Source organism: Calonectris borealis, chromosome 7 (genome assembly GCF_964195595.1).
Source record: "Calonectris borealis chromosome 7, bCalBor7.hap1.2, whole genome shotgun sequence".
In the NCBI taxonomy this organism is placed as follows: domain Eukaryota; kingdom Metazoa; phylum Chordata; class Aves; order Procellariiformes; family Procellariidae; genus Calonectris; species Calonectris borealis.
In genome coordinates this window covers 23195618-23208509 of record NC_134318.1, presented here as the reverse complement: position 1 = coordinate 23208509, position 12892 = coordinate 23195618, and the positions used below count along the sequence as shown (strand labels likewise).

Sequence of the window (12892 nt, the reverse complement as noted above, 5' to 3'; positions counted from 1 at the left end):
CCCCCTCACGTCGCCTGCCCCCCACTCCCGGTTTGTCACAGGTTTTTGCAATGACACCCATCATTTCTACAGCAACTTCTTTCCGCCCCGGCGGCTAATGCCCTTCAGCCCCAGCCGCCTCAGGACCCCCGTCCTTCCCAGAGTCCGCGGGCGAGAGGCAGAGCAAGATCCGCAGCGATGCCCTGGAGTACAGCCAGGCTGCCCCTGCCCTCGGCCGGGCTCCCCTCCCGCCGGTGGCGGAGCCCCCGCTACCCCTCTCCCCCCTGCCCTGCCCCGAGGGCGGCCGGCGCGGAGCTGCCTCCGCGGGGCAACGCGCACGGGCGGCGGGGGCGGCTGCGCTCCCTTCCCCGCTGCGGCTGCCAAGCGCCCCGCGGGCAGCCCGAGAGGGAAGGAGGGAGGGACGCCCGCCCTGCGCCCGCGGGGGGCGCGGAGAGGCGGCGGGGCTGGGGCGCAGCGGTCCCTAACCTCGGTCCCCCTCTCGCAGCAGCCTTTCCCACCTCTGTATCCCGGAACAGGAAAGTCCCAGTTCAGCTTTCCCCCATAAGATCCTGTCTCCCCCCTCCCTCTGCCCTTTCCTGCCTCTGGCCCTTGCCAGAGGAGCCGCTTCTCTCCGTGCGGGACGGGGCTGAGCAGCTCGGGGCAGCCACTGGGGCGGCGGGGCATGGGGACGGGGCTCTGGGGACCATCCGGCCGGGCTCAGCCCCCAGCCCTGAGCCAGCAGTCCGGTGCCTGGCGGGCAGGGCTGCCTTGAGCACGCAGGGTTGAGCCGAGAGCCTGAAGTTAGTGATTTTTTTTTTTTTTTTTCCTCTTCTTCCTTCCCCCTCGGCCCCCCCGGAGCTTCCGAAGAGCCCGTAAGGTCTGCAGCGAGAGAGAGAGACTGGGGGAGGAGAAAGAATTAAGGAAGGGAAAAGATGGCGAGTTGCAGGAGCAGCGTGGAGAAAGCAGCGTTTTTGTGCTGCTTCTTGCTGGCAATGGGGAGCCTAACCTCCTGCGCCCGGCCGGAGGAGGAGGAAGAGCAAGAAGAGCAGCGCTCTTGTCACGGTGCCTTTGATCTCTACTTCGTCCTGGATAAGTAAGTGACAGTCGCATTTAAAAACGTTTATTCACCCTTCAGTGCCTCCTTGCAGCAGCAGGGACGTTGTTTCCCCTGTCTCCCCGGGTGCCTTTCCCCACCTCCCCTGGTGCCAAACGTGATGTGTGGGTCAGGATCCTTATTTTTGCTCCCCAAAACTTGGATGTTTCCCAAGTGGAGCATTTAGGAGAGCACTGTGCTTTATCCTGGGTTAGCCGCACGTGCAAACCTGGGAAATTGGGTGGCCTTCAGGTTGTGGTGCATGGGCTGTGAGCGTTGGATTTGAGGGGATGTTGGTCAGTGTCCCCAGCACTCCTGGAGTTTGGTGTCAAGCCTTGGGCTAAGCGCTGAGATGTCACCTGTGGGATTTAGCAGTGCGAGGGTTGTGCAGACCTACCTAAAGTTAAGACTAGACTGCTTATATGTAGTGGTCGCTTTTTTACAGACTCACTGTAAGGTTTTATAAAGCTTGTTTCTGCTCAACTTCTTTGTAATTGTCTAAACCTGTGTTTGAGTTACGTCTATTAAAATAGGTTGGCAAATACTTTTCCTTAATACCATAGCCCAATTTAGGTATGGCCAGAGGGTATGGTTAAGCTCACATTCATAGGCATGTTATAGCAAGCACTAGCAAAGTGAGTGGTAAACTGGTGCACCCACAGGTGTTTCTCAGAAGGCACAAATTTCTGTTTCTCATGGTGCACTGCTCTGGCTTGACAGCCAAGGGTTAAACTCAAGGAATAAATTGTTAGTCTCCCACATATGCTCAGTGTGATGGTTATGTTATCTAATACATCCTGGACTACATATGTGACATGATATTATGAAAGACTGAAGCCTTTTCTTCATGATTCTTACCCATAAGCCAGGTATGAAGGCTGCATTGTGCTGTTTCCTGGCTGGGAGAACTGTTCAGTCCATCAGGCCTTCTGCACAGCCTGCATGAGGCAAAAAGCCACCATCGCTCAGGAGCCACTATATTCCCATATTCAAGAAGAAGAAAAAAAGTGTCATTAAGTAGTGATTCTGTTTTTAGAGCAAAAGGATATGAAGAGCAAAGGCATTCTGCCTTTCTAAAAGATGCACTAACACACCATGTGGTCATTGTTTTGTTTTCTTTCACTAAGAACTTGTTCCTGAAGTGTTCCTGCATGTCTAGAAAGAGCTCTGTGGGGGGCTAGTGTTAGTTCTCAAATTCATTCTCACCAGGCTTTCAAGAAGTGACTGGTACTGTTGTTATGCTCACTTCCTGTATTGAATTCCCTCTAACAACAAATGTTGGTGATCGCAATATGGGTTCTCTCTGTGACGTGGTATCTGTCTTCCACAGTGCGATTTCCTTCTCTAAACTGGCATTGTGTACCCCTAGCAATCACCACGCTGCGCTCCTATGCTACTTTTCATGTGTAGCTCAGAAAGCACTTTATTGGTGTGATCGCTGTAATCACTCATGTTGTATTTGGGGCAATCAAGGCAGAGAAGAGAGTTATTTGCTCAGAATTACTGATACATCAAGCAGTAGAAAGTTGGTTGTGTAAGCAACTTCTTCTGCAGCATTGTGGACATGAGATCATAAATTTTCTTCTGGCACCCTACAGGTCTTGTATCTTGGCTCAGGTGATACCTGCTCGGTACATTGGTCCACTGGAGACTGGATCTGATTCTGGTTGAAGTAAAAGTCATGCACTTTGGTTCCAGTGGGAAAATTCTCTTTGACTTCAGTCACAAACAGAGTCTTTATACCATTTGAGAGGCTGAAAGAGGAACTCTTTGGTAAAAAGCTGCAGTAAAAGTTACTTGGGCCCCTGGATGGTTTTAGAATCCATCCCTTCTCCTACCGAGTCAGTGGCAATGCAGTGGCAAAGCTGCTTTTGGCCTCAATGAGATTGCATTACAGTCCATATGGGTAATATTAGAGTGCCAGATCTGACGAGCTATAGGTCCCATGCTGCCTTCCTGCTGTAACCAAATGCATGTGGTACTTGGCCGGAGGGGATGGAGGATGTGTGTGCTGGCTGAGGGGGTATTTAGTCCCAGCTGTATTCTGTGACATCTGGCACAGCACAGGGAGCTTTATGGAGGCAGGGAGGGTTGACTGAGTGGATAGACTCTGGGTCTTGGGACACTTCATCAGGAGGGAACTAGATAATCCTTTAGTGTTGGGAAGGGTCGGGGTATTCCTGGTAAGGAGAAGGTTGGAAGCCAGTCAGAAGCAGCTGGTCAAATCTGAAAAAGCAGTGGACACTTCTTTTTTTTTTTTTTAGAATTGGATCCATGCTGATACATATCTGGGAAGAATTCTGGCTTTAACTTCTAATGGGAGAATCCCCAGAAAAACCCAGCCCTATACACCACAGAGTATCCCCACATGGCCTGGGGATTGCCTCCCTTCATTGGTGTCTTGCCAGTCTGGAGTTAGATGCATTCAGTCTTAATTAGCTGTCTAACAATGGGATTGAAGCATTGGCTCTGTGAAAACTCCAGGCTTTAATCCTGCAACCCTGTAGCGCTCTTTAGCTGAATGACAGGCCCTGTCTCTGAAGTCAGCCTGGGTGAACCAAAATTACTTTAAATCTGCTTTGCTTTGGTTCCCCACAGAAAGATGTAATCTTGCATCAGTAGGAGGCAAATTGGAAGAAGACAACAAACCTTTCTCCTTATGCATGTAAGCACTGTGTGTTACTGCAATGACTTTATTGGGGCATGATTTTTCCTTTTCATTCTGCCAGGCAAAGTCTGTGGGGATTTAATCGTGCAGGCAACAACCATCAGATGGAAAAGATCATCTGCTGGTGAAGTTATTGGTATAATATATATGCTGCCAATTAGAAAAAGAAACTCACTGATTTCCTACAGTTTTTCTCTGCCTGTAGTTGATCGCAGCCCTTTATGCTAACAACATGGGATAAGCAAGATCAGAGCAGTGGAACTAAGCCTTGGATGTCCAAGAAGCTGGCATGGTGGAAGGGAAAAGCAGCATGTGTGGGAGGGAGACCTGCCACCATCCTCCTCAGGATTGTCTGACTGCGCCAGAGCCACATTAGGACTGCCTTGTCTCTGGGGATGTTTAGATGAGCAAATCTCTTGAAGCTACGAGAACTGGACATTTGCTGGCTGCAGAGATGGCTGCCCAGAGTCTGCAATCTTGTGCTGTCTGTATGTCATACTTTTTGAGTTATGCAGGCTTGAGCTTATTTGGAGGTGTAGAGGGAGACTTTAAAGTATCATACTGAAGCAGCGGAAATTTTTCTGTTTGCAACTAAGTTACTCCCTTTGCATGAGGTAAGGCAGTATACTGTGCAGTTGGCATACCCATCTCTCCTATGGCATGTGGTAAGATCAAGTCACATGTGATATCAAAAATCTCGTGTTTACCTTTAAACAAGCATAGCTCTTAAACCCAACATAATGGATACCTCAGTACTTCTCACTTGCTTTGGTTGCTTCATTTGCTTTGGTTGTCTAGGTGCATGAAGAACTTGTTTCAGTCCCATCCCAAACTGCCAAGGACAGGTCCTCTTAGGGATTGGACTGCCTGACTATTCAGGCCTTGTAATGACATCCTCATGCTTGAGTGTGTAAATAACTCTCTCTCATCCCTGCCTTGCTGTTGACATCCAGCTGTTGTTTGTAATCATCTTGAAATGCACTTGCAAGCAGAAGGGATGACTGACCTCTAGTGTTTTCTAGTTATAACAGTGCCTGATAGCATTGTTATGATTGTTTCTTAGTGCAACAAACAGAAACCCTTTTAAAGTAAGGACTTCTAACTGCCATAAATACTTGCTCCTGGTGATGCTTGACATGGCAGATCTGAGCTGCAGAGCTGTCTGTATTTTGTATTTACCAAGTATGAAGAAATTTTTTTGATTATTTTTTGACTGTAGGACAGGATGGGAAGTGGGGAGGAAAAAGAATGTGAGATAGTTGAAAGTATTTTCTCATTTTTCCTGCTGGGATGTTTGCTAAGAAATTGTTTGGATTTTGAGGAAAAATGAGCTGCACAGCCTTGGGAAAATGTTTTCTTTTTCCACAGCACAGACCATGGCAGTGCAGATGTCTGAAGTAAGGCCCTGGCTGATTTATTTTTAGAGCAGTGATTCTAACTCTTTTTGGGGGGGCTTGCCTAACTACCCTTTTTCCACTCCTCATCTTCCCCCTGAACTTCTGGGTAAGCCCTCTTCATGGTACTCCTGTCTCTTGGGCCCACAACAATATTGCCTTTCACATCAGTTTTGCTTTGTCTCCTGTGCTCCCAAGAGCATCCCTGTCAACAGCAATTTTGGTGAAGCCATGAGTACAATGTGGCCAGTCAAGCCTTCTCGCTTGTAATCCATTTTCCAGCTGCCTCCCTTTAAACTTGGTATGCCTCACTCCAGAGGTGAATATCACAGGTAGGGAGCTGGTGGGGAAAAGCACAACCTCTGATCAGGTGGGAAATTAGCTACCCTGTGCCATCTCCTTCCTGGTTTTGGCTTTTGGGTCTGTTCCCCCAACCTCCCCTTGAAAAGCCAGCTTTGTGGGGTGGGAAACAGGTTGATACTTCCTAACTCACTTCAGGCAAGCCAAAAAGCCATCAGAACAAAAGGCGTTTCAGTAGCTGCTATTCTGTGCCAGCTTTTATCGTTTTAAGCAACTATAGTGAATTGCTGATGTCCACATACCTTATTTTTTCACAATATGCCATATTTTAAGTGAATAAATAAGAGTTTAGTAAAGGCATTTTGTGTCCCCCTTCCCTCTCCCACATGATTTCCTTGCCAATGATTTGAATTAATTTAGCAGTCATGGATTACAAGTACTAGTGAGAGCAAGTATTTTTGGCCTTAGGCTCTCACTGTAGCCCTTTGCCTTTCTTCCTGCATCCACATAGTCCCAGTCCAAGAGTGTTAGGTCAGAGCTGGACCTCTGGGAACTTCTGCAGCTTCTCTCTCCGTGCCATCTCAGTCCGATGCTGTTCTGTGTGCTGGTTTTACGCAGTGCGTGAGAAGAGTGTAGCTAGCAATGTTGTTGTGGTTGGAAATTGGACTGCTGGCAGAGTGCGAGAACACATGTTCTGACACCTAATTTAATTGCATTTGAAAATCTCATATTGACTGACTTAAAGTACTGCTGAACTCCCTTTTCTGTAAGCAAGAATATCTACCTACTGCAGCCAGACTTCAGTTCATCAGAAGATGTAGGACCTGACGCAGGTCAGCTGCCTATTGAGATTGAGAGGACTTGCTGTCTGAACAAAAGTATCAGCTCTGTTCCTTAGATGGCATTGATTACAATACACGTATATCTAAAAATGGTTGTGTCTATCTGTCTTCCTCTTTTTCTGTCTGACATCCCCTTCTGCCCCGTATAATGTAACCACATCATCTGCATGACACCTCTCATATTCTCCAACTGCCCGAAAGCAATATCTTTATTGCTTTCAAAACATAATCTGTTGGTATTTTGCCTTTGTATCTTTCTTTGTTGTGGTTATATCACAGCCAGTGCTGTGATTTTCTTACAACCAGGTATAATTGCTTGGAATGTTCCAAAGCAAATTTTTATTCAGCTTCAGACATACCTATGTTATTGGAACCAGGTTTTATTTGTTTGTATTTTGTCTGATATGATTCTGCCAGATTTGCCTTTTGGCAGGAAAAAAATATTCAGGAAAACCAATTCTCCTCCCCTCTGCCCCAAGAAAAAAATTCTTTATAAAACACAAGGCAAAGCTAATGGGTACTGGTTATTTGACATAAAACGTGTACAGTTAATGGGAAGAAAAAGCTGTGGCAGCTTGTCATTTGCAGTCTATTTATGCATGTAACTAAATCTGATTTATTTGGGGCTTGAGCCAAGGAAGTAAACAGCAAGATTCCCACTGACCTAGGATTTTGGTTTGTGTGCGCTCAGTGATTGAGAATTTCATTACTTTTGTCTGAGCTTGCAGGCCAAACGCTGGTATGAATTGCGATTTGAGTTTGTATGAGATGTAGTAAGGCTGAACCTTTTCATCTCAAATGTGGAGAAGATGCATTGACTCCTGTGAGTTATTAACAGCGCAAGAGCTGTATCTCCCTGGTCCTGGTTATCATTTGCACCTTATTAAGTGTGTTGTGGTGTGACTGGGATTGAGCACCCTGCTTCACTCCCCATGTTGTGCTGAGGAGGACCGGGATGCTGAAGGTGGGTCTTCCAGGCCTGGTGCTGTTCAGAACAGCTCTGGAGCTTTGCAGGGAGATCTGAAGTGGTTGGATACAGTCTTGAGCCTGGCTTCTGAATTTCACTTTCTGCTCTTATGGTGGCTGGGTATGCAGCAAGAGCTATAGCACCAGGTGGATAGGACTTGTGGATTATTGTAGGAGCAATGGTCAATGTTTTGAGGGCTGACTTATAGAAGTCAGTAATGTTGCTGCAGATTTTCTCAGTAGTTTTACAGGAGAAAAGCTATCTAAAAAATTAATGGGTTTTGTCATGAAACCTTTTGGATTCAAGTAGTTTGGGTCCTGTGCTTGGGGTGCTGGCCTAGGACTAAGAAATCCATTTTCCAGTCACTTCTCTGTATCTTCCCCTCCCCATTCCAGCCCTTGTCTTGTCCATTAATGTTACGAATACTTTGAAGCGAGGGCTGTCTCAGAATAGCTGTCTCCACCAGTGTTTCTAATTGCCTTTGGAGCATATAATATAAACTAGTCCTTCCTTGCCTGAATGAATCACCCAGTCAAGGTCCCTTCCCTGCTTGCAAGAAGCATTGTTTGGAAGAGGAGGATTCTTGTCACTTTGAATGCTCTGCTGGCTCAGAAGGGAGCAGAGGGGTGGATGAACACGCGCGTGCATGTCTGAAACCACAACAAACTAGATGCCCCAGGGTTTGCTTTTATTGCAGAGCTGTTATTAGCCATGTGTAAGAATTCTGTTGTCTACAGTGTGGTTGTGGCCACAAAGAGCTCTCCAAATAACAACAACAAAGTGCCACGTTTCTGAGCAACGGGCCATATACAGGGCCACCATTAGCTCAAGGGGATAGAGGCTTACAAGGACCTGCAAACTCAATGGGTGTTGTACTCGCCTGACACCATGCTCAAACTGAACCCAACATCAGTAATAATAGGTCTGTTTCTTGCTCCAGGATCTCTGGAATTGCTGCCTTCAGCCAATCTGTAACAGAGGTAAATGTGCATGGCGGGGGAATAGGACGAGGGGCAGCTCTGTATCTTCAAGAGGTTGCACTTTCTCACTTTCAGTAGGGAGGAAAGGCTTTGGGTCCTGCTGCCTTCTCTCTGTGTACATGTGGTAATAAAAATATTTACTGTTTGGGTAGTGCTGGGGTATTAACTTTCACTGCTAAGCTGCAGGTCTGATGTATATTGTTGATCTGTGTAGGTTCCTGACAGTGAATTTAGCTGTAGCTGTGAATCACACATGTCCTAGGACAGACACCTTACAACTGACCCCCCTGGTTTTTCCCTGCTGAAGTAGCTGGGCTGGAAGTGGCACCCCATGTGTTGGGGTTGGGCTGCTTGATTTGCCTGGGCTCCAGCTTCCACTGCCTCTGGGAGCCTGTTAGGAAAGAGGAGGAGTTTCCAGCCTGTCTCGCGCTTTGTTGTCTTCTCAAACAGCAGTGAGGCAGATAGGACTCTCACATGCTTGCTGTTCTTATACTGACAGAGAGCTCTGCCAAGCTAGAAGGAGTCACTCCAAAGTAAGCAGGAGCAGAATCGAGCCTTGCAATCACATCACTTCCTTCTATCCCCAGAATATACCCGCTGACCTCCTCTTTTCCCCTCCCATTGAGCGGTAGCAATGTGAAATTCAGGAAAACGGCGGAAGAAGGAGCTGCAGCAGCAGCAGCTGCTCCTCCGAGCTGAGTCCCGATGAGGCCGGGAGCACATTCCTTCCTATGTTGTGGTTTGCTGACTCTTCTCTTTGTCTCGTGTGTAATGGGAACAGAGCTGGTGGAGCAGGGAGCACGCTCACAACAAACGGCTCCTGTGGGTTTTTTCACTTCGCTTGGGCCTACTTCTGATGCCAATTGCGTAGGTATGGACCTGGGGAAATTCTGCTGTTTCTCTGCACCCGCTCCAGGTTCACCCCGGTGGAACCGGCAGCAGAAACAGGCCCTGAAATATTTTCTGCGGTGCTCCAGCTGCCCGCAGCAGCTGTTTATTGCTTTGCGTTTTCCTTCGCCATGAGAATCATGTAACCTCTGAGGGCTGAAACCTCACTGTCCCGCTTGACTCAGAAAGGCACACGACCTGCTTGTAAGCTGTGGGTCACTATCCACAGAGGTCTTTGGCTTGCGGGGCTTGGTACATTGCAGAGAACATCAGGCTCACTGGGCTTCTTCAGCAGGGAGAGTGCAGGGAGGAAGCCCGGCGCCCGGCTGGGTGGCGGTGGCCGCTTTGATTGATGTGAGGAGTTGAACCAGGTTGCTGATGACCTGAAAAGCAGAAAATCTCTAAGGCAAGAGCCAAAAAGACAGGTCAGGCTGTAACATCGTCTGTCTTTGCAGACAGCCACAGCACTGGCTTGGTGGATCCACTGGTACAAACCTCCACAGCAGGATATGTAGGGTTCCCTGGCTGCATCGCTTCCCTATGTCTTCCCCCAGTTACTGCTGAGGGTGGACGAGTGTGTGCCTCGCACCCAGTGATTTTTCTGCACAGTGCTGCTTTTTTTTGGTGCTTCATTTATTCTTTCCTCATTATTTGCAATTCTTCACAGTTCCTCTGAAATCTTACAGGAGTGTATCATTTGATGGCCAAACAGGCCAGACGAGGAATCTGTTAGTGATTATTTACTGATGGCAATTCAAGACAACATGCCAGCTTTGTCTGAGGCTCCTATTAGCACAGGTATGCCGGTTCAGGAGTTGTTTGTTCTTAGTTATTGCAAGGTTCTAAGGGAAACAACAAAAGCACTGAAACTGCTGTAACAATCATGCTGTGCACATGTCCAAGAATAACCTGTGGTGTAGAGCATCACTGACAGACCTTGTGCTTTCTCTAGGCTTGTTAACTGTGGACTTAAAGAAACGAGTATGGCTTTCAAGCGTTGGCCATGGTCGTAAAGGAGCTTAGGGTATGCTTGGAGCCTCCCACTTGCCGTGGGAAACCAAGGCAAAAACCTCCTAGTCTGATCTAGCCATGAAGGGCAGCAAGTTAGTTTATGCTGCCAGCAAAAGTGATTCTGCAGTATGAAAGATAAGATCCCAAAAGCAGTGAAATGCCTCAGTATTTTCAATAGTGTTGGGCAGCTTCTCTTTGTCAGTGCTGGGAGTAATGTTTGACAGCATTTGGCAACTTAGTACATAGTTTAGCAAACATTTTATTATTGTAAATTTTTGTTTAATCTGCCATTAAAACTGCCGTTGGTGGTTTTGTGGGTTCAGCCCTCTGGGGCAACAGATGAAACTATATCAGGGCAAACCCCAGAAGCCTCCAAAACATACATACGCCCACACCAGCAAATAAATAGACTTTACAAACAGGGATATCTAGAGGCGAGTTTGGGGGAAGGGGTGGGAAATCAGGTTCTTCTATAAGCCAGGCCACCCCCACTGGTGTTCATGAGGGGTTGGATGTGACTACCGTCTGTGGCACTTGGGCATCATTTGCAGTGGGAGGTGACACACCTGGTCTTTTGAGGGATGTGGTGGGGCAAGTGATTAAGTGCTGACCACTGGTACTCTTTATATGAGATTTTGAAACAGTACGATTTTCTTGCTAGTATGGCTTGTCTGGCTTGCTTGCCTGGCCTTGACACTTCCCAGCTGATAAGCAACATGTGGGTGCAGGATTCCTCCTAGGGGAGAAGGGGACCTGCCGCCATGCTGAAGTTCCTCTGCTCCACAGGGTTGTAGCTCAGTGATGTCGATCCAGGTGCTCTGGGAGCACAGTATGCTTCCTGTGAGGACCAGCCCATGGCAGAGACCTCCCTAGCTTTTCAGAGGTGGGCATCTATAGATTTATTACAGCCAATTCTAGTTACTCTTGGTCTCACTGGCTGTATCCTTTCCAAGAAGGGGTGTTTCATTCTAGTCAGAGTACATGGAAGTGCACAGTATGAAGTTTATCTGTGCATTTTCACTTCAAAAGTCTTCATGTTTTTCCACTATTAGTGGCTTATAATTTTCTTGAATTTTCAATGTCTAGGCTGTTTTGCCAAGCTGTTCTTTGCTAAAAGAAAGGGGTCAGGGGCGGGGGGAGTAATTCTGACAGTCCTAGGAAGGTACTGGAAATGATGATTTGTTGCTGTTATAAAGAAAATTCGTTGCTACTTTCTTTTTTGGATTGCATCAGTGCCTCTGCAGCTGGCAGTAGAAATTCGATACCTCATCCAAAATAGGTCAGTCTTTTCCAAGTAAGAAGCTGTGGCTATTCTATGTAGGGAAGTGACTCCATTGGAAATTGCAAGAATTGGACTTAAGTGAGATGGCAAGCTCAGAATGAAACTGAAAGTGTCAACTCCAGGGGGGAAACAATTAAAAAAAAAAATTAAAAAAAAATTGGGAGCTGTAAATCTGTCTTGCATAGATTAAAGGAAAATCTGAGTTTAGCAGGCTTAGACATTTAGACTGGGACTTTCAGAATTATAGGTGTTGGACTGCCTCAGGTCCCTTCTAGAAAAGCAGTGCTTAAAGTACCTACCTCACATCTGCATGGATTATTTTTTAATGATGTGAAAAGGGCTCATTTGCTAATAGTGCCAGCACCTTTCATTGGTGCTGTTCACAAATATATAATCGTCTGATCCGTTGCCTAGCACATATAAATTGGAGACTGCAGAGGATCCAGATCCTTGGTTCAAGCAGTCCCTAGTGCTTTGTTGTCCTCCCTCAGTGCCTGGCAATTTCTTCATTCTTTGATAACCAGTTTGTTATGTGAATGAATCACCAGCTCTCCAGAAGAGCAGCGTGAAAGCACAGGGTTGCACAAGCCAAGCTTATTCTGGCTTATGTACTTCAGGGGTCTCTTTTCGGTCCTTGTCCCTTTATCTTTGCTCTTCTCCTCCACTCCACCAGCACCGTTGCAGGGCAGGCAGTGCCATATTATGTGGGCTTCTGTATGCTGAACTGTAGCTCACGTACAGGGGCAGAAGTGACTGGCATAGGGTCACTTGGAAAGCCCATAGTAGAACTAAGAATCGTAACACGGGATCATTTTCTCCCCCTTTTTTTAATCCATTTACACAGAAAAATGTCTAACAGCAGTTAGAGGAAACCTGTGCTTTAGAATAGTTAAATTTCAGGAATTTTTTTAGTTCTTCCGTGTCTCAGCCCTTGCGATCCTTCTGTATGTGCTGTTGTTTTATTTATCTTTCTGCCTAAGACACCCGAGTTTGCCTGGCAAGGAAAGCGAATGAGCCGTTCTCTCATAAACACCACAGTCCTAGGAAGGGCTTTTAAAATCGTCAACTTCTCATGCTTTGTAGCCTTTTTAAAAGCTTGAAAGTGTATGGCATAGATCCACATGGTAGAAATCACCTGTCATTTACTGTAGCGTTGCTGCATGCAAGGCTCTGTTTGAGGTCTGAGTCCCACCAGACTGTGGGGGTCCCCGAGCAGAAAAAAAGCCAGGGAGTGCCAGTAATGCAGTTTTATATATTGGGAACAGCAGCACGAATGTGTAAGTTTGTGCATGTAACTAAGTTGCCCAAGTTTTCACAAGAAATCTGTAACGGAGCCAGGGATTGACTGTCCAGAATGCTAGTCCGAATTACTTCAAAAGCTTTCCCTCTTGAAACAAACAGTAATTCATGGAAACATTCTCCCACGCGTTCTGGGAGAATAGGAGATCAGTCAAGACTTTTTGTGTGGCTGCAAGGGCAGAGCTGTGC

At 46.9% G+C, this 12892-nt stretch overlaps 1 protein-coding gene across 1 annotated transcript in view; it reads left to right on the top strand.

Moving 5' to 3' along the window:
* The first annotated feature begins 498 nt into the window (after positions 1–498).
* ANTXRL (ANTXR like) overlaps positions 499–12892 on the top strand; it is a 65783-nt gene continuing 53389 nt past the window's right edge. The window contains exon 1 of the mRNA XM_075154597.1: positions 499–1072. Within this exon, the coding sequence (XP_075010698.1) occupies positions 912–1072 (161 nt within the window). The 5' untranslated portion in view covers positions 499–911. The remainder of the gene's footprint in view (positions 1073–12892) is intronic.